Raw genomic sequence first — 21,591 nt, 5'->3', positions numbered from 1 at the left:
AATCCCAGGACCCATATAAATGTGGAAGGAGAGAAACAACTCCACAGTTACCCCTGGACCACAACATACATGCTGTAGCACATGTGCCCACACATACCACCTGCCCCCCACACCACACCACACCACCGTCATCATACGATGTAGTCAGAGGACTACTGGTTCTCTTCTTCCACCATAGGTCCCAAGGATGGAACTCAGATCATCAGGCTTGGTGGCAATCACCTTTCCTGCTGAGTCACCTCGCAGCGGTGTCTTTTTGGTTCTTGACTGTTTCAGGTCCATGTCTATAGGAATTTGGCAAAGTGTTCCTATTTTAATGCCAAATAACCACTGAATAAGAATGGCTAGAACAGCTAGCTGGGTGGTGGTGGTGCACGCCTTTAGTCCCAGAACTTGGGAGGCAGAGCCTGCCTGGTCTACAAAGCTACACAAAGAAACCCTGTCTCTGGGGAGTGGGAGGGGAGAACAGCTAAAACGATGACATCAAGCCATGTTATTTTGGAAGTCAATGCTCTCAGACCATCATGACCATACTTTGTACCCCATATCCAAAGACATTTCTTGGTCGAATAGCAAGCCCAGGAAGTAGTATCTCAGGAACTGGTTGTGCCTCCCTTGGGGAATTGTGCCTCTGTGGTCAGGACAAGTGAACACAGAGTGAGAGACATGGTGTAGCTGAACCGCACAGTACCTGGATTCCCTGTAAAGAAGAGACTCCCATGTAGAGGAAAACTCCGTAGAGCACCGGCATCGGGATGAACTGCAGACAAGGGCACAAGACAGGAAGAGTGGTGTACCAGCAGGGCTCAAGTCCATCTCTCTCTCTCTCTCTCTCTCTCTCTCTCTCTCTCTCTCTCTCTCTCTCTCTCTCTCTCTCTCTCTCTCTTTGAGACAGGGTCTTACTGTGAGCCGGCTGGCTTGGAACTCAATATGTAGACTAGGCTGGCCTTGAACTCATGGACACCTGCCCATCCTTACCTCCTGAGTGGTGCTGAGATTAAAAGGTACATGTCAACATGTACTGTCATATGAACCAAGCCACAGACTGTTCAATAAACCTCTCCTTCAGTTAAAGTGAAAACAAAAGGATAAGCCGGGAATGATCTCGAAATAAAATTGTCACCCATTGGTAAGTCACGGGCCTCATGGCTCTTCCAGCACCCTCCTCTGCCAGCCTTCCTCCTCCCTAGATACACAGACGGACACACACACACACACACACTCATGGTCATGTGCACATACACATATATACATGCACACACTTGGGGTCATGTGCACACACATGTGCACACGTGCATACATATGCACACATACACTTGTCCTGTACACACATGTGCACACACACATACTTCACTGATATAATTTAAATCTTCTATATTCATCATTACCTCCTTAGAACTTAGTGTATTTTGACACAAATTTTTAAAGCATTCATTTTTCTGACCTAAGACTTGAGGGCAGCAGAGAAGAAACTAGTTGAGAACATGCTGTTATATTGTGGGCTCTTTGTTGGTGGTGGTGGTTTTTCGAGACAGGGTTTCTCTGTAACTTTGAAGCCTCTGCCCACACTTGTTCTGTACACCAGGCTGTCTTCAAACTCATGAAGACTGGCCTGGCTCTGCCTCTGCCTCCCAAGTGCTGGGATTAAAGGTGTGTGCCACCACTGCCAGCTTATATTATGTGTGGTTTTTTTTTTTTTTTTAAGTGGTGGGCACAGCCCGTGAATGTAGCTTTCCTGTCACATCATGTCTTTGAGCTTTAGAAAGTTGGCCTTGAACTTGCTGTGTACAGAAGGAAGACCTTACACTTCTATTTCCCTGTCTCCATCCACGTCACCACCCTGAGGTCCACATCACCACCCCATGGTCCACGTCACCACCCAGCCATTCACATCACCAACCTGCTGTCCATGTCACCACCCTGCCATCACGTCACCACCCTGCCTGGTGGTGCTGAAGATCAAATCCAGAGCCTGGCACCTCGACACAGTGTTCTATAACCCTAGTACCCCAACCTGCTTATATCCTGTGGCTAGAGAACAGAACTCCTCTCAGAGTTACAAAGTCCACATTGGATTTTATGTTGCCCCAACTCGAGAGTGACTAGACACCCCAGTCTGGTCACAAGCCTGCAGTACTGTTGGATAGTGTCTGTGCCTGAGAGTCTTCTTTATCAACTGGACATAACTTAAGAGTCACCTGGAAAGAGGACATTTTAGTGAAGAACTGCAGTAGGCGTCTTCATTAATGATTAATGTAGGAGCCCACTGTGGGTCTGGGTTGTATAAGATAGGCAGCTGGGCATGTGCTAGAGCATGAGTGAGTATACAGCGCTCCTGCACAATTTCTACTTCAGCTTCCCTCATGATGGACTGTTACCTGGAAATGTAAGGTGAAATAAGCCCTTTCCTCCCCAAGCTGCTTTTGGTCACTGTGTTTATAACTAAAATAACCCATACTAGAACAATATCTATGACCCTAGCAATCAAAAGGCAGAGGCAGTAGGGCTGCCACAAGTTCCAGGCCAGCCTAGTCTATATAATGAGTTTTAGCTAGCCAGGGCCATATAAGACCGGTCTCAAAAACGAAAACCCAGGAGTAAGAAGGGCTGGGGACATAGCTCAAAACACAGTGCTAGCTTTGCATGCCCTGGGTTGGACCTCCAACATGAAGGAAGCTATTCAAAGAAAAGCAAATTGCAAGACAATGGTCCATCAGATGACTTACCACACTTTATAATTACCACATTTGTTTTCCTAAACACATTTAACTGTCTTGCCTACAAGAATAAATTCTTCCAACACAGGGATCTGTACATGTTTATATGAGAGCCACTGCATTCCCAGCAGGGTTCCTGGTACAAAGACCCTCGATGTCTGCTTGGTGCGTAATGAGTGATTACCTTTAAGACAGTCGTCATGAAGACCGAGCAGCCCATGAGCACGAAGATCATAAGGCCCGTAACTCTCTGCTCTCGGATGCCCAAGAACTTAGGCTGTTCCCCCGGAGCAGAACACTCAGACTCCAGTTTGAGGCTATTCACATGTGTGATGGACAGGACGGTTGCAGCCACAAACCAAGGCAGGCCCATGATGGAGCAAACACCCAGCATGATGGCCACCATCAGCAGGTCCAGATGGTAGCCGCAGCCTTTCTGTGGGGAAACAGTCACTGACAGTGAGCTAAAGGCTTCAGGCTAAAAGCTAGGAGTCTAATGAGAAAAGTGTCCAGAGAATGCTCACAACCCTCCCAGTTAGGAGGGAACACAGAAGAAAAGGGGAAGTTTAGCTTGTCCCATACACATGCTGATATCTGTTCTTTATACAATTAACTCAGCTTCCTCTGTTTGAATCTCTCACATTCAAAACTCAACACTTCCCTGGAAGAGTAGCAAGAAGCAAGCCACATCGTGACTGTCCTAGATACTACAGAGCAGCATTTTCATTGAGTTCCTGGATACCATCCCCATTGCCAAATCTGGATTTTGCCATAGAGATTGAAGGCATGTGGCATCTCACTAATATACGAGTTACAACTAACCCTAGTCTGAGTAATCCTAAACTCAAGATTCATCTCAAAGCCTCACAATAGACCTAATGGGAGAATTCCTGCCTCTGGGAAACAGTGGCCCACTCCCTGAACAAACCTTAGGAGGAAAGCTGTATAGTATTGATTCAGAACATGTAGCTATTTAGCAGGGCCTCTGACCACCCACCTCTACAGTCTAAGAGGAGAGTAATGGAGTCCAAGCTCCTCCCACATCGTATCACATCCAGTCCAGCCTCACCTCCAGCCAACCTTTGTTATTAACGGGCAAGCAATGACAAGCCCTTGTGAGACTTTATTCGGCTCAGTTCCTGATACAGCCAGGCTTATCCTAAAATAAAACCCTTCCAGGCCGGAACCTCTGGTTTACCTTGAGTTTATGCTCCTTCCTGTTAATGATGACAGCGGTGATCTGCTGGTCCATGAATATCAAGATAGTACACAGGAGAGCTGGGATAATTGCTGCTAGCACAGTCCACCAGGGATTGGGCCCAATGGGGTTGATAAACCACCCTCGATCATCCCGTGTTGGCTAAGAGATAAAACAAGCTGGATTTTTGTATCTTAACTCGGAGATTAGGGCAAAATAAATCAAGCTGAATCATTATTCTACTTTTCTTTTTGTTCTCATTTGAATGGAAAACCTTAGAAAAGCAAACCAAAACATGAAATACAGTAACCCCTGAGGAAATCACTGGCCTTTTTTCCAAATCCCCCCTAGCAGTCAATCATCACTAATCAGCTTCCTGTGGAATATCCATTAATCCTACATGGTCTTCCATTTATTCCCCAAGTCCCCAAGTGCAGAGAAAGCAACTTTACCTCAATGTCAGCCCAAGTAAATATATTAGTAACTAAATCTGTTGTTAAAAAAAAAAAATGACTTCCTGGGCTCAGAGGTTAAGAGCACTGGCTGTTCTTCCAGAGATCCTGAGTTAAATTCCCAGCAACCACATAGTGGCTCACAACCGTATGTATGTATGTATGTATGTATGTATGTATGTATGTATGTACGTATGTATGTATATAGTGTGTCTCCTTACAATCATTGTGAGGATAGTGAGGAAGACGGTAAAGTCACTAACTAAAGAGGATCCCTATCTGGCCTGAAACTTGCTCTGCATATCAGGCTGGCCTCAGACTCACAGAGATCTGCCTGGCTCCGCCTCCCTAGTGCTGGGTTTAAAGGCATGTGCCATGGAGCATCAAGGGTTGCCTCTACTGCTGTCTGTCTTCCTGCCATCCTCAGCCCCTCCTATTTTGTTGTCTTTGGAAATAGCTGAGTATACCCAGGCTCTGTCCTCTCCACTATTGCAATGAGGGTCTGTGGAGTTACCTAAGCTCAGCCCTCTTGTCTCATCTACTTATAACCCTTGCATTGAAACAGATCTCTGATCCCAATGATTGACCATTATTTTAGTTCACATGTAAGTTTTGAAACTACTATGGGTTATAAATAAACAAACACAAAATACAGTTGAAGAGATGTTCTGATGGCTCAGCAGGAGCCCTGAACTCCAAACAAGACCTTCTTAGGTCTTAGGTCATTTCTACTCCTTCCTAGTTCCTTAAGGCTGCAGCTCTGTGAAGGTGGCATCACCCAAATATGCTCCTGGGGCCCACCCTCCACACCAGCACATCTTATGTAAATGGGCACTTTCTATTCACCTACAGCATGTATTAGTTAGGAAGTTCCACCCAAATCTCCTCCCCTATCTCTCTCCAAATCCTGCTGCATCTCAGAAAGCCCACCAAATGATGACCCCTCCCCTGGGAGATGCTCAAGACCACTCCCACAGGGTATTTAAACTATCCCCTAGAAAATAGACTTGTGGTTTTCTTGTTTCTCCCATCTCCTCTCTGGGGGAGCTGGAAGGCCATCCCGGAGTACTGTATTCATTAAACGTGGGCTTTTTCTAATTCAGTTAGATTTGGCCTGATTTGGATTGCTGCATGGGCAGAGAGACTTATCTAGGTGTAGAAACTTTTCAGTATTCATAATAACACACATTAAATTTTGCTTATTGAACCTCTGAGATCAACTTTAGATCAGCTCCCAAGACCCACTTACCTTGAACACACTAGGGACCTGAAGCTTTGGTGATGGGACTCCAATTAAAAAGTCAACGATCACCATTGTGAAGATGGTGAGGAAGACAGCAAAGTCACTCACCATGGAGCGCACCTGGAACAAGAAAAAAATAAGAGCAGTTAATACAACAAAGACAGAAGCACCTGGAAGAACTACCATTTCTCAGAAAGACATTTTGCAGCTAAACTAATACAAAACTATTTAAACAAGACTATTTTTAGTATACTCAGATGCCCACAGTGTGTGTGTGTAATATGGAACAACATATTTAAAATGCCCACAGTGTGTGTGTAATATGGAACAACATACTCAAATGCCCACAGTGTGTGTGTAATATGGAACAACATACTCAAATGCCCACAGTGTGTGTGTAATATGGAACAACATACTCAAATGCTCATAGTATGTGTGTAATACGGAACAACAAACCTCTGACCAAGTCTAATGTAATCAAGACCAGCCTCTAAAGAGTAGTTTGGGGAGCAGGCCCAGGTTCAGATTCCGGGTCCAGCTGAGGTCATCTGTGCTAGCCCAGATCTCAGCAGCTGCACCTTCAAGTCTCCCACATCCTAGATCCAATCCATCCACAAGGCCGACATTCAGAACACGCCCAGAACCTGAGCACAACTCGTCACCTGAGCTGTGCCCACACTCAGCCACAGTCACTGGGGTAACTGCTTCACCTTTGCCCTCAACTGTTCTTGAACATAGCTCTGGAGTAAAAACTTAAAAGCTAGGTTGAATCTTCTCCTTCTAGAAAAACCCTAAGAGGCCTCTTTGTTCCACCAAGTTCAAACCCAAAGCCCTCTCCTCCCTGTAAAGTCCACGGAGCCGCCAGTGCTGTCCCACGTGCTTACGAAGCTCCAGCCACACAGGCTCCATCCTTGCCCTCCTTTAGTATTATTCTTTCATGCTATTTCTGGAGCCAGCCCGGCTCACTCCACCTCAGCGTCCTCCCTACCTAACCACATTTCTGCCAGGTGACCTCTGGGAACTCAAGTTCCTGCAGCTTAACTCAAACTCAACCTTCTTTCTGAGATTTTCTTGAGACAAGGCAAAAAGACAGGGAATCTGGAAGCAACAGGGATGCCCACTCTGGACCCACATGCAGAGATGTGAAGATGTGGAGACAAGAGGGTCCTTGCTCAGAGCCTGAATGTCTGAGACCCCCAGTGTCACTGAGTCAGCATTCCCCTCTGGGCCTTAAATCTAAACAGCGCACCTCAGGACACAGTCTCACAAACCCATACAAAACAAAATACCCTCAGAAAGTTTTTATGTAAACCAGCTTATGGTTGTTTAGCTTATGAACTCACACATGTTTAGGTACATGTGCTTATATGTGCACATGTATGTGGAGAACTAGAGATCACCCTTGGGTACCACCTTTAGAAACACCATCACCTCCTCTGAGATAGGGAACATGGAGATCACCAATTAGGCCAGAGTGGCTGCCGGCCCAGGGACCAGTCTCCACCTCCCTACAGCTAGAATCACCATGACACGGGAACTTTTTACCTGGGTTCGTGCTTTTTCCCACCACAGTCTCATGCTTGCAAGACTGCACTTTACTGATGAAACCACCTCCCAGAGACCTATAATTTTTAAGCTTCAATCCTCAAACCTTGCTGTACATTAAACACATATATCTGCCACTAAAATCACCTAATCCTCACTCTGCTCTTACGACTATCGACATGTCCTCAGTGTGTGCTGTCCTTTCCCTACATGACCCTGTCTAAGTACTTTAAGTAAACTCACCAAGCTTGTTCACTCCGGCTTGTCTGAAATTCTTTTCTGTGGTGTAGTCAAGGGCTGGCTTTCACTGAAACTCCTCAGGCTAGTGGCTGTGTTGGACAGAGTCCCCTCAGCACAGCTGACACCCCTCATGGTCCTACTAAAAACTCTCCATTCCCCCCAGTACTTCTTTCCTGCTTCATCTTTTTCAATAGTGCTAATTTCCCGTGTGTGTGTGTGTGTGTGTGTGTGTGTGTGTGTGTGTGTTGTGTGTATACATGCATGCATGTGCAATATGTGTGTACGTGTATGTGTAGTGTATGTGCATGTTTGTGGTATATGTGTATTTCTCTGTGTGTGTGTGCGCGCGCGCATATGTATTCCCATCCATTCTAAGGCCTGTCCCACCCCGTTCAGAGCTTAGATGAGCTTTAATGAAAGACAGGCAAGAGCACCCTGGTCCTCACAGAGAGGAGGAAGACACCCTGCCACACACAGCACCACTGCTAACTTCACTCTGCTTTGATGCCTCAGATTTGCAGCACATTCTCCGTGGTTTTGTCCATCCCTGACACTCTGCGCATTCTCTGAAGACTCATTCCCACACCTGCACCATGAAATGATCATGACCACCCTGGGACCGCATCATCCTTCTTCCTCTGAATTCCCATAGCACTGACTTCCCAGGCAGATGGTACCAACTCTCCCCTGCACTTTCCCTTCATATCCACCAGAAGATACCACTTGTGAGCTATTTTTTTAAAGTATTAATTTATTTACTTGTTCTGTGTATGTGTGCACACACTATGACACACATGGAGACAGAGGACAACCCAAAGAAATTGTTCTCTCCATCATATGGGTCCCAGGGATTGAACTCAGGTCATCAAGCTTGGTAGCAAGGGTCTTTACCCACTGATCCATCTCACTGGCCCTGCAGATACCGTTTACTTTGTGCCCCCCGCCACAGCACTCACCCAGGTTTGAGTAACTGGTCAGCATCTAACAGCCACTTGTTAACTATTTGTCCAGACAGGAAACAGTTGTGGATTTATTTAACACGCTGCTTCCCTCGGCTACTCTGCAGGCTCACTAAGGCCTAAGAATGGGTTTCAATCATGGATGTGTATACAGTAAGTAACCAACCAAGCCCTTAATCTATAAATTCACATATTCTGACATGTGGATTTGCCCAAAGGAGAGCCCTCACAGAAGACATGGCCCACACAGCTGCTCAAACTCAGACCTCTAATTCCGCTCTGCCTGAACTGGCAGAGACCCTGCTCATCAGGGAAGGAATCCAAGTCAAGGACAGGATGGTTCCTGCAGCCAGGGAGTTCATCCATGGCAGGAACCACGCATGGGGGGAGGGGGGGGCTTTGAGTCCTTTAAAGCGCACAAGCCAATCTCTCCAGCGAGCCTGCTCTAGCTTTACATCCCCAGTGTCTCAGAGTCCCAGACATGAGCTTGAATGGTGTCCTGGACCAGAGATGTAACCTTAGAGAACATCAGTACCACCTTCAGCCTGCCTGGCACTTTTCAATCAAAAAGGCTGTAAGCATCCTCACTCCTACCTTGGAGCTCTGAAAGAGGCTGTTGAGCACGACAAAAGCCTGCCACAGTGCTGCCTCTCATCAGGACAGCGGGGGCCCTCCATGCTGCCAATCTCTACAGCAGCATGGGGCTGAGAACTGGTTCTGTTGTTAGAACCCTAACACAAAATAATGTATGAGAAGCTACCTACTCTGGTCGGGAAATAGCGGCTCGTCTTAAATGTCTTTAAGGTGCTTGAGAGGATGAAGGTGGAGAAGAAGAGGATACAGGACCAAAAGAGCACATCGGGAGTATAGGGTCCATGATGACCACATGCAGATCCCATGAACTCTCCATGCATCTCCTGGCATTTCTGGAACAGGAATTCTGGGTTACAGAAGGCAGGCACATGGAAACAAACAACTGTTGCTTTCTGAGTTCGCCATGCACTGCCATCCCATGCTTGCTGGGCAGCACAGGCCACTAGCATCATCTGCTTGACCACTATGCAGCTAGGGCCCTCGCCAGCAGATCCCTGTCAGGAACACCGGGTGGTCCTAACCAATGCACTCAGGCATGAAGTCAGACCCGCCTGGAACGAAGTTTTCCTGAGGCTCTGGGAAGAACTTAAAGTTGATATTATTTTTATTAGGGAGAACCTTTGAAACTGCTTATAAATATTTAGATTTATAAAGCTTTGATGTTTGCTCTTTTAAAAAGAATATTCATTAAATGCAATAAAGCTATCACTGCCATTAGTGGCAAATTCTCTAAACATTGTGGAGAGACTCTGATAAGAAATAAGCATACATGGATGGGAACCGAACAGTTCAGAGCATAAAAATCATCTTAAATATCTTAGGGAGAACCCACATAACTGGAGGGGCATACACCATCACAAAAGTATACCAGTTTTTGCAATATAACTTATAAACTTATACAAATTCCAAGGTAGTTTTCAAAAATAAACACAATAAGGTGTTTCTTGAGTTTATTGGCATAAATGAGTATCAGCTAATTGTTTCTACCAAGGACATTATAGAAATCAAGAAATAAACAAAATGTAGCAATTTTAGCATGAAAAAGGCAAAGATATCTATAAGAATATCAATACGACGAAACAGAACTAATCAGTAACAGGACCCCACACAGTTACTGCTTATATGATCAAAATGACCCTTTGTAACCCACGGTGGGTCTCTTAGCACAGCCCTGATGACCTGAAACTATCAAGTTCCTACCTCAGGTTCCCAAGGGCTAGGACTGAGCCCACGACATCTGGCTTAAATGTAAATGCCAGGTTCCAGCATCTATAAGTCCTACTACTCTACCTCCATCTAGAAGTCCTTCATAGACCTGGTGGTCACTACAGAGGGTCTCTAGCCATGCCCAGACTTACACTGACAGTCAGGTTCGCCCAGTTCACTTCTGTAGTCACAATGTTGTGGTCCTTCCAGTACTGTAAAGTATGGTTGTTTGGATTCTCCGGCAGTGTACACCTGCAGCTAGGGAAAAAGGAAAACATCTCTAACTGGAAACAGCTAGCTAATTTAAAATGTTCTTAGTCATAACCAGGTCAAAGGCTCTGTCAGAGCTTACCTCCTTTCTTTCTCTTAGACATCAGACCTTGGAGATGGGTCCTATGGGTTGAAGACAACTTACCAACACAACCATACTCTGAATTTTCAGCTAGTCATGACTAAAGATGTGTTCAACTCAGTCAGTATGTAGGTCTTGGATAAAACGGTACGGACAACCTATGCCTGGCATGTGATATGCCCAGAATAAACCCAGGAAGTTCCTTGTTTGGTTTCTATCTTTTATGCTCTTGCTATGAGTCAGTCTCCACAGCAAGGAGGTCCTGATGCTCCACTCGGTTCTCAACAACTTCCTTCAAGTCTCAATGCCTGATTCCCATGCCCGCCATGGTGCTTCTATTTAAACATTAGAACGTCCTGAGATGCATCTCCCACTACTCCAGCTGAGCTAGGCCTGGCTTCCCTAGTGCTTCCCTTCCTCCCTCCTCTCTCATCCATCCAGGTTAGACACGGTGTCCCGCAGGCTGCCATACTGCCCCTCGACCTCAGCATGCTTTGCATCAGTGTGGTCAACTGACAACCATTCTCACCACGTTTGCTTCATCTGTACATTTAGAAGCCATGCCTTTTATAACAGAATTAAAATTCAGAAATCAACAGAAGGAAGCCTCAAAACTACACTTAGTAAACAAAATCAATCGCATGGCTGGGAAAGTCACTGAGTGGACAAACCCCTTGCTATACAAGCATGAGAAACTGAGTTTAAATCTCTAGATGAGACACTTAGCAATGCTGTGTGCAGCTGCAATCCATCACACCCAGGATGAAGACCAAAGTGGAGACAGAGTATCTAGAACCTTGCAGGTCAGCTAGCTGGGAACACAGTGTCAAACCACAAGGAGACTATGGCAAACAAACTGGCAGGTTGCTAGAAAAAAGGGCAGTGATTTCCCCAGTGGTCTAGCCATTGGGGAAAGGTCTGTGTTCACGTAAATAACCCTCACCATCCACGGTCATGTAAGACACCCCAATCAAACTCAGTGGGTCTCTCTCTCTCACACACACGTGCATACACATGTGTGCATACATGAAGGCATGAAAGGAGGAGGACTGGCTGCACAGAAAGGATCAAGCGAAGGTGGTAGGATGGAGAAATATACGGGAAAGTAATTGGGATGAACATGGCCAAGAAACATTAAGTATTTAAGTACATGTATTACATTGTCAAATATGTAACAGTGTAATTTACTTGGTTACCATGAAGAAACATTAAGTATTTAAGTACATGTATTACATTGTCAAATATGTAACAGTGTAATGTGTAATTTACTTGGTTACCATGCCTTGGTTTAAAAAAAAAAAAAAAGAAGTTCCTAAAACTCTGTAAGTGAAAAACAAAGGAAGAAGAAAGGCAGGGAAGGCATACTTACTAATAGAGGCTAAGGTGGTCCAGCTGGCTGTGCATGTGGATGGGGTAGGTCTCTGCCAGGTGAATCAGCTTTTCTATTGCTTCATAGATAAAAATAATGCAAATCAGGGAGGCGAATGCTTCTTCAGTGAAGCGAGTGATATAGCAGACCAGGGAACTGGCGTCAGTGGCCACAAGGACAATACACAGGAAGGCAGTCCACAGCCCGATGCAGGCTCGCAGGGAGAGGTATGAGAGGGCATAGTCCCTGGAAAACACAGAAGCTCATGAAGACACATGGAAGGGCGACACTGAGCCACAAAGGGATGCATGGCTGATTGGTCACACCGGCACTGCCACCCTCTGTCCCTAAGGCTGCATGGACTATGCTCCTCAGTAAAGGCTTGGGACGACATGCTCAAGGTCTTCCTCACTGCAGCTGTTTGTGGGAAAGGACCAGAGAACAGAGAAGGAAGAAAACATTGCATTGCGGTATTCCTGCCATTACTACCCAATGCGATTACAAGCATGGCCGTGCAATGAGAAGACAGGGGCGGCTCTGGTCCAGCGTGTTTCCACTTCTAACACAAGGTGAGAAAAGGGTCTTATAGGATGGAAACCAGAGCACTGCTAGGCCCCACACCATTCACAGAATACGAAGAAAAGACAGTAGATCCAATTTAAAATTGTCCTAAAACATAAAAGGAAGGGAGTCTGAGTCAGTAAAGATATTTTTCTTAAAAACTAAAAAGTCCACCTGGCATGGTGGTGCAGCCTGCAATCTAGCACTCAGGAGGCCACAAAAGAGGAATGTGAGTGCAAGGCCAGCCTGGGCTACACAAAGAGACGCTAGCTCAAAATAAATAAATAGAGCTGGAGGGACTGTGTATGGTCAAGAGCACCGGCTGCAATTCTGGAGGACTTGGGTTTGATTCCCAGCTCCCAAGCGGTAGCTCACAACCACCTGCAACTGCAGTTCCACAAGATCCAACACCCTCTTCTGATTTCCATGGGCATGGCACACACATGGTGCATAGACATACATGCAGGCAAAACACCCATACACATAAAGTAAATATAAATCTCAAAACCTGGTAAATTTAAGAGTCTAACAATGTAAAGACTTTGAGCAATGGTGAGGAGACTCTAAGCTCACTCTGGAGAGAAGGTGGCCTGCAGCTACAGGAGCTGTGGGAGGACACAGCTGGAGCACGCCCGCTCCTGGGTTTGAGTCTGCACCAGTGTGCTTGCACAGAGGCTGGTGGTGCTTGGCTTGGGCAGAGGCAGCCACACCCAGCAGCCACGCCATCTTACTTGCAGAACTTGAACAGGATCTTCTCAAACACGAGTACTGGGCCGGTGCTCCCCAGGATGGTGAGGGGCTGCCCGGCAAACAAGGAGTAGGCGATCCCCGTCATGGATGCTCCAAACAAGGATTCAATTGCACTCTGAGGAGGAGAAAGAAATCAGAGTCCACAGCCATCTGCAGAGTAGAGCTGCCTTACCTACACTGACCTAGCTGCTCTGTGCCGGGACAGTCATTTGCTCGAGTTTCTTCTAAGCAAGAGTGAGGGAGAACACAGTGCCTAAAGCCCTTGCAAACAAACGCCACTTTAATAATTCAGGTACCAAACCATCTGCCACTATTACTCAACTGTTTTATACTTCAGCTCAGCTCGGTATTCAAAGGAATATAAAAGCACAATGTCATTCACACAGTGTCCTATCACACAGAGTCCCTGATTCAGAGAACCAGCTACTAAAAGTGTCATACAAGCAGAAGGGACATGAGTGGGGGCAGAACTGGGCTCCCCATAGGTCAGCAAACCCAGTCACTCAGGACACAGGACCCAGTCTCTGCAGCACTGCGGAGGTAAGGACCCCAAAGAACTTGGATGCCACCATAATGGTTTAAGTCTTGTTTTGGACCATTAGAAATGCTGAAAAGTCCTTACTATACGTCCTTCAGTGGCTTCTCCAAGCAGTCCCCCAAAGGTGATAACAGGCGACATGCAGGCACAGTACAGGAACAGAAAGGAGGCCAGACACTGGAAGCTGAGTGCGTCCCGGTAGTCACTCCAGTACCAGGGAGCCTTCCGCTTGATGTCCAGCACCAAGCCCCCAAACAGCCTGCAGAGACAGGGCGGACAGGCCTCGAACACAGTCCCTCTTCCACAAGGGCACAGAGCACAACACATCTGAAAGGACTTCAAACGTGCTCAGGAATATTGCAGCTTCAACTTCACCCCAAGCACTTCTCTTTGGTCTAGACAGGTTCTATTATAACATATGGTAAAATTGAGTATGTACCGAGCATTAAAAAGTGAATTTAGGTATGCATATTGCCCACTTATCAACATTCAAAAAAATTAACAGGAAAGCAACTATTAGCTTCCATTTCAATTTCTAAGCTGTTAGAGGAAATGTGAAAAGCAGCTCAGGTTACCAGTGTTGTTACGGTATGAAGCTCTACTCATGCACATTTCCACTCTGAGCTGCCCCCTGCCTCAGTCTCTGTATAAGGACTGACTCACGCACTTGACAAGTCTAATACAATTAGTGCCAGGCATGGGGCCAGGCACTGAGCAAGACAAACACAGCCCTTGCTCTCCAAGACAGACAGTCTAGTGCAGGAGGCAGGCAATGCATGATAGTGGGTGCTGTAGTAGCACAGGTTGGGGAGGGACTCTCAGCAGGGACTCAAAGGAAGGACAGGGAGACAGTCAGATAAGGCAGAGGGGCCAGCATTGGGACACGCCAGGGTGAGAACATGTGTTGGATTCAAGGTGTTAGCAGAGATCAACAGCATAAGGGCAAAAAACTAACAGACAAGGCTGGTGAAACAGAGTCATGGAGGCTGTGAATGGTTTTAAGGAATTGGAACCTAATCCTAATGGCATGTCAATTCGTGTCAATCTATGTTAGTGATGGATTTTAAACCATGGAGCAGTAGCACCCAACATGCATTCTAGAAGGGAGCGTAGACTGAGATAAGGAGAAGTGGTTGGCTCAAGGTCTACTCAAGAAGGAGAATGAGGAGGGCTCCATGGCAGCTTCAGGGCCCTCAAAGAGGAGGTCAGTGAAGAGCAAGATACACATCAAGGAGGAGCACCGGCCCCCGCTCAGCCATTTCCTAAGTGGAACCTTAGCACCACAGGGAAGCTAGAAGACACAGCACTGACTTCACATGGATGGGGGGGGTTAGGGAGGGTGCTGACAAATGCACTTTGATTGGATCCTACATCAACAAATAAACTCCAGAAAGATGTTAAGAATCTCCAGAAAAATGAACATGGGCTGAGCACTGGCTAATTTAAAGAAAGCTGGTTAATCTTGTTAGACTTGAGACTGGCATAATTGTTTTTTGTAAATGTCCTTATTAAATGAGATACATACTGAAGTATTTACAGGAAAAAATGACATCCATGATTTAGTTTAACATAATCTAGAAAACATAAAGATAAGTGAGAGGAAATAAATGAAACAAAATTGGTAAAATGTTGGTAACAGCTGGTAGGTATCTGGGGGACCATTATATAATGCCTTTTTTAAGTTTGGAATTTTTTATAATAAGAAAACTACAACAAACCCATTTTCTCTACTGGAGGGCAGTATGGCTATCCCTTGCTTCTTCTCCTAAGAGCCTAGGGAACCGTGAGTATAGGTTGGAACCTATACTCAGGAGAGAAGTCAGGCAACCTGCTCTGCTCAGCACTGGAATGAGGTGGGGGTGGGGGTGAAGAAGGGGACACGGGATGGAAACTGCCCACTCACTGTTTTTCTCTGGCTGTGGTGCCAACTCTCCATTTATACCAGTAACATCACCATCTGGCTGTGGTCTTTGGAGGAGACAGGAAAGCCAACCCAGACCTGCATTAGCATTGGCACATGCAGCAAACCAAATCAGGCAAATGTGCTATTGCGCCTAGACCACCAAAGGTCAGCCTTGGGGTTGGGACCAAAGACATGATTTAAAACAGAGTGCCATTTTGTCTTGCTCTCTCTGTACCAACAGGCCCTGAGGGACCTTTGCTACAGCAGCTATTAATCTGGGGTGTTTGTTATTCAAGTGTTTCTGGGTCCTCCCTACAAGTATCTTGCACCAGGAGCCTATAACCTTTCGCCAGCAACGTCCATCTGAAGAGGAAGAATCTCCTACACCCACCCCACTGAGGCTCCTTGAGATGCTACCCCAATGGCCAGTCTCTAGCACGGGAGGCTTTCTCAGAGGAAATAACAGTTATATGAAACAGAAGACATCCGCCTAGCACTGCTTGAGAGGCAGGCACCAGGGTCATACTAAAGGCATGACTAAAAACTATGAATAATTTCTAATTACTTCTTTTATTTTTGAGATAAGGTCTCTCTATTATGTAACCCTGGCTGTCCTGGAACTCACTCTGTTGCTTCCAACTCACAGAGATCCACCTGCCTCTGCCTCCAGAGTGCTGGGATTAAAGGTGTCACCACCACTCAACTCCAATTACTTCTTTTAGAGTCAGCCCCATGTCTCATTCGTGCATAAAACCAGACAAGAAAACAGACATTAACTAGATACAGATGCTTCTCTTCATAATGGAAACGTCTTTTCCCTTCAACATTGCCCTTGATGTTTAAGTGTTCAGGGGCAGGAGGCACACAGAGATAAGAATTTAAGCTGGGTGCAAGAACAGACTTACCCGTGTAGAGGGCTCACTAGGCTCTGGAACACTGACTTAGGGAACCCTTCCCTGGAGGGCTTTAGGGACAGGCCAGCCATCCATTTGTCTGGTGAGCTTTGAAAGAGACCTGTTTGAAGTGTGGGGGGATCATCGAGACAGCAGCTCTGGACTCCTTTGTCATTAACCCTTCCCAAAAATTTGTACCCCAAGTAAGGGATTTTAAATCTACCCCAAAACCCTTCCCAGAGGACCCTGCTGCAGAGATTCCTGGGCTGTGGGGAAGTGTCTAGTCACACTTCCTGCTTTGTCACATGCTATTCCACCTGTGTTCACATGAGGAAGCCTCATGACACTGTCTTAACCCTGCCTCACAGGGTCAGAAAATACAGACCGCAGAGGAATGCTTTCCACTGTCTCACTGTCTTCCTGCTCCTCAGGGTACGCTCTACCTGATCTCCAAATACCTCTTCACCCAACATGGATAACTGTCCCAAAGTCTCTGCTTTTGGCCTCAAAATTCTATGACACGGTATGCATAAAGAAACTATATCCACATTCAAAACTATACAACAAATGATGTGAAGATTTAGAAATGTATGTTTTGTGGTTATGCATTCCAGAAAACTCAAGAAACTTAACAAATCCAAAGTTCAAATTCACCTTTTACATAATTTTAAGTGGGCTAGGGGCCAGGGCTGGCCTGGAACTGTGTGATTTTTCTCAGAGGCAGGAAACTTAGGCCACAGCTTTATCTTAGCATTGTCACACCCAGAAGTCCTTGCTGTGTGAAGCATGCAGAACTCTTCAGAATCCTATTTGTATTTGTAAGTTAAGATCGCTGGGCTTGTGATTAAGTGTGTGATAATCCTGCCACTGGTGTTTTCCAAGATCCTGCACCTGTTGAAATCCAGTCTAATGGTGGCCCAAAGGCCCACATGGAATGACTCTCAGCATGGATTCTCATGTTCTATTCTCCTCAGAACCAGAGGAAGCCTGAAACTTACTTCTGCACAGATGACTGAGAAAAACTGCTGCCTCAATCCAACTGCTTCAACTACAGCTGGGTAGCCATAGTTATACATCAAAAAGATACACTGTAACCACTACACCTGGGTACAGACATAGTCATACATCAAAAAGATACACTGTAACCACTACACCTGGGTACAGACATAGTCATACATCAAAAAGATACACTGTAACCACTACACCTGGGTACAGACATAGTCATACATCAAAAAGATACACTGTAACCACTACACCTGGGTACAGACATAGTCATACATCAAAAAGATACACTGTAACTGAAATGTTATCAGAACCAGCCTCCTCCAGTACAGCCTCAGCCCTGGGGCCTGGAGCCTCTTTGTGGATGCTCCCCTCACTAGATGCTCCCCTCACTGCCACCAGAAACCAGCATCCTCATTGCCACCAGAAACCAGTTTCCCATGCTCCTCTCTCAACTTGAAACAAAATGTTTGACTCACTCTTAGGCTGTTCCCTTTAGCAATAGCCACCTCCATTCAAGGGCTTCTCCTTTCTGCCAATGTTATCCCAGAACAGGGCCACCTTCAAACACACCCTTGCAAACAGAAAAATGTACTCCTCTGTCAGGACAGCGTTAGTTAAGGGCCATCCCACCCCATATTCCTCTGTCCCCTTCTGACTTCTCCATGAATTTCCAAGAGTAGAAAAAATAAATCATGCACTATATTAAAACAATTAAATAAAACACCTGATCTTCCAGAAGAAAAGGAACAAGCAAAGAGGGAGATGACATGAAAATTATCTCCATGATGAGCCCACCTCAACCCACTGGACCTTCTATAGACATAATACATTTAGAACCAGTCCCAGCCTTCTCCCCCACCAATGCCGCATGTCATCCTCTTACCTCTTCCCTACATGGGAAATGGACTTCCCAGTCTGTGGACTACTTACCTTCATCTACCATAAAGGACTTCTTCCTTGGACACCTCTCTTTAAAATACTGGTGGGAAATTGTAGATTTCAGATACACGCACACACAAACACACACACACACACACACACAAACCTAATAGAACACCTACTCTCCTACTACCTTCAGGGAGTTTCTCATTCTAAAATGATGACTTAGCATTTACTCATACCTTGTCCATTTCATTCCACACATAGGTATCATACTAAAAGTATTCATTCATTCATTCGACAGGGTATGTCTACTCTGATGAGGGGCACTGAGTTGAGTTCCAGGAATACAGTGCAGAATTTGACTTTTTGGAGTCAACAGTCTAGCAGGAAACACACACACACACACACACACACACACACACACACACACACACACACCAAAACAACAAAAACAAAACAAAACAAACAAACAAAAATCCAAGGAATAATAATGAAGTATGATATGACCTGTAATGATGGTGAGGTAAGAGGGGGAATTAAAGATCAATACTGTAGTGGTACCTAATTTTAGCCACAGAAAATGTTAAGGCTTTCCAAAGGAATTATCATTTAAGTGGAGACAAAGGATAAGTGGGGAACATCAGGAAACAAGCAAGGGGAAGGGGCTGTGTTCACATCAGAGGAAACAAAGTCTAGAAGCAGCTGGAGGACAGGCAGAACATAATAGATGGTTTTATAAACCTGAATGAATGAATACAATATTAGTCACATCTGTATATGTACAGTAGATGGCCCCATCTGAATGTCAATCACAAACAAGGATGCCTCATTCCTTAACATGGTGTCAGCCAATGAGTAATGTCTCAGAACTTACCGCCCAGTCCGTTCAAGTTCTGGCCCACTGTGTCCCCCATGTGGCTCTGGTTCTATATGGCAAATGTTTCCATTTGGAACTCCAGGCATTTTTCTTTTTTCCTTTTGACAAAAGACCACAAAATGAGTCAAGTCAGCATCTTTCTGTCTTCCCCTAAGTCCAAACGCCAGAAAAATGTCCAAATGCTCATGGCTTCCAAGTGTATTGCTCATTTGATACAACTGGATTTCATGAGGGAAGGAGATGTGTGTATTTACACACAGAAAACTACTTCCCCAACAGAATCTTTCTAACTAGAACTTTCCAAAAATAAGATATGACCTAAACCCCAGCTTCAAATCTGTATCCTTTAAAATCTCACCCTAGAAGATCAGTTAATTCTGTAAACTAGAGGTACAGGCAGGGGTGGGGGTGGGGAAAGGTCTGGGAAGGCCAAATTTACCAAGATAAAAATGCCTGGCCTCATCTGGTACACAAAGGCGCTCTCTTCCCTTCCTTAGCATGTCAGAGAACCATCTGGAAGCCTATCTGCTCTTTCAGTATACTGTGATTTGTTTTTTTTTCATTTGATTATTTTGTTTATAATGTACTTCTAAGAAATATTTTCCCACTCCCCTCTGTCATTCTATATCAATCCTTCCAAGTCGGTTTCAAGTCCATTCCTAGTTAACAGAGATATCTCATCACATCTAAGTCTACTTGTTATTGTAGATTAATCTTTTATTCCTACTCTGACATTCAAGAGCTCCCAAACAGGGATGTGTCTCAGAATACTCAGCATAAACACACATAACTTTGCTTGTCTGTAGAAGGAACAGCAGCAACCAACAGCTTCTATGTATACATTACCTGGGAAGGGACATTTTTGGGTGGCTCAATTCTAATGGATGGATCCCATTCCCCTGGAGGGAGCACTGTCACCTGGTCCAGGAACTCATCGATCCCTGCAAGAAGGTCGTCTCGTTCCTTTGCCTTATATGCAACATCATGAAAAATCTACAGAAGGAAAAGAAAACTTAGGAAAACGCAAAAGGATTTTATTTACAATAATCTCCAGTGGACAGTGGGAAAGGGGACACAGCCTCTTGATTTCTATCCCTGGCACGGACACCTAAGACATAAAACTTAGTGCTTAGAGAAGTACATGGATTTTAAAAGGAGCCTAAAGCTGAGTGTGGAGGTGTTATATGCCTGGGAAGCCAAGCACATTGAAGGCCACAGCACGAGGATGACCTGTCAAAGAGATAAGACACAACTCTAAAGTCATCCTATTACCTCTCCAGGAGAAAGAGCAAGGCACACAGAAACTCTGTTAGTCATAAAGAAACTAGACAGCCTTACTAATGAAGGTCTTTTGAGAAACAGCCAAAGAGAGATCATAAACTCAGCCCATGCTTCTCTGCCTTGGAAACCCACTGTACAGCAGCCCTCACCAGGCCCAGAACAGTGGTTTGGGCAGAACTTTCCCCTTGACACTGCCTAAGGGCATAAACTGACCTCATGCAAACAGTTCTCCTTTCCACCAAATGGGAGTATTTCCTTATGCAAATAACTTCAACGTATTTAACTAACCATTTTCTCCAGGAAGTTAACTCAGACTTCAGGAGTTACATTAAATATGAGTCTACACATTCTACTTGGCAATAATAACTCTCCCAGAAAATGATTTCTCTGCATCTTTGATTACTTTAAAAAGGGAGAGTTAAGTAGCCATAGTGATACAAGCTTATAATCCCAGCACTGCGTGCAAGGCCAGACTAGGCTACATGTTAAGAACCTGTCTATAAATAAACAAACAAGAGATGTCAAGCAAGGAAAGTCTTCAAGAGGGCTTGGTTCTCTCTTGATTGGCTCTCAGAAAAGTTCCCAGAATGCTTCCCAGAAGACACCATGACAGTCATTATTTTATCCCCAACAATGCACAGTTTCTGCCACAGAATTAACTGTTCAGTATTTATGAGATGAGTGAATGGAAGGCAGAAGAGGTGTGTACCTCATCCGTCATGATGGTGGCCATGGATCTGCCAATCTCATGGTACTGCTGACCTTTTCCTACTGGACCCAATAAGATAAACAAAAATCTGCCAAAACACAAAAGAAGGAGTTACATAAATAAAGACAGAGAAGTAACATTTTATTCACTCTAAATATAGAATCTCTCTCTTCCCCATGACTACACAGAGAGTGTCACTACCTTCAAGTAGAACATTACATTGCTATCACCAAACAGCATTCGAAGCTATTAATAAGACATCATTCAATAATGTGCCTGGTTGGGTTTCTTAGAGTTGCCATAGACACAATTCCTAG

General features: G+C 45.2%; 1 protein-coding gene across 1 annotated transcript in view; it reads right to left on the bottom strand.

The window, feature by feature from the left end:
- Positions 1–21,591, bottom strand: part of Slc4a8 (solute carrier family 4 member 8) — a 61,348-nt gene that overhangs the window by 7,034 nt on the left and 32,723 nt on the right. Inside the window, exons 9-20 of the mRNA XM_051189927.1 lie at positions 21,275–21,362; positions 20,131–20,277; positions 19,282–19,382; positions 13,809–13,983; positions 13,168–13,301; positions 11,876–12,121; positions 10,307–10,412; positions 9,119–9,280; positions 5,617–5,730; positions 3,916–4,077; positions 2,902–3,153; positions 692–760 (exon numbers count right to left, since the gene is read on the bottom strand). Of these exons, the coding sequence (XP_051045884.1) occupies positions 692–760; positions 2,902–3,153; positions 3,916–4,077; positions 5,617–5,730; positions 9,119–9,280; positions 10,307–10,412; positions 11,876–12,121; positions 13,168–13,301; positions 13,809–13,983; positions 19,282–19,382; positions 20,131–20,277; positions 21,275–21,362 (1,756 nt within the window). The remainder of the gene's footprint in view (positions 1–691; positions 761–2,901; positions 3,154–3,915; positions 4,078–5,616; positions 5,731–9,118; positions 9,281–10,306; positions 10,413–11,875; positions 12,122–13,167; positions 13,302–13,808; positions 13,984–19,281; positions 19,383–20,130; positions 20,278–21,274; positions 21,363–21,591) is intronic.

The sequence above is a fragment of the Phodopus roborovskii genome, unplaced genomic scaffold (assembly GCF_943737965.1).
Source record: "Phodopus roborovskii unplaced genomic scaffold, PHOROB, whole genome shotgun sequence".
Taxonomy (NCBI): Eukaryota; Metazoa; Chordata; class Mammalia; order Rodentia; family Cricetidae; genus Phodopus; species Phodopus roborovskii.
The sequence above is the reverse complement of the archived record's forward strand: the minus strand, read 5'-3'. Positions and strand labels throughout refer to the sequence as shown.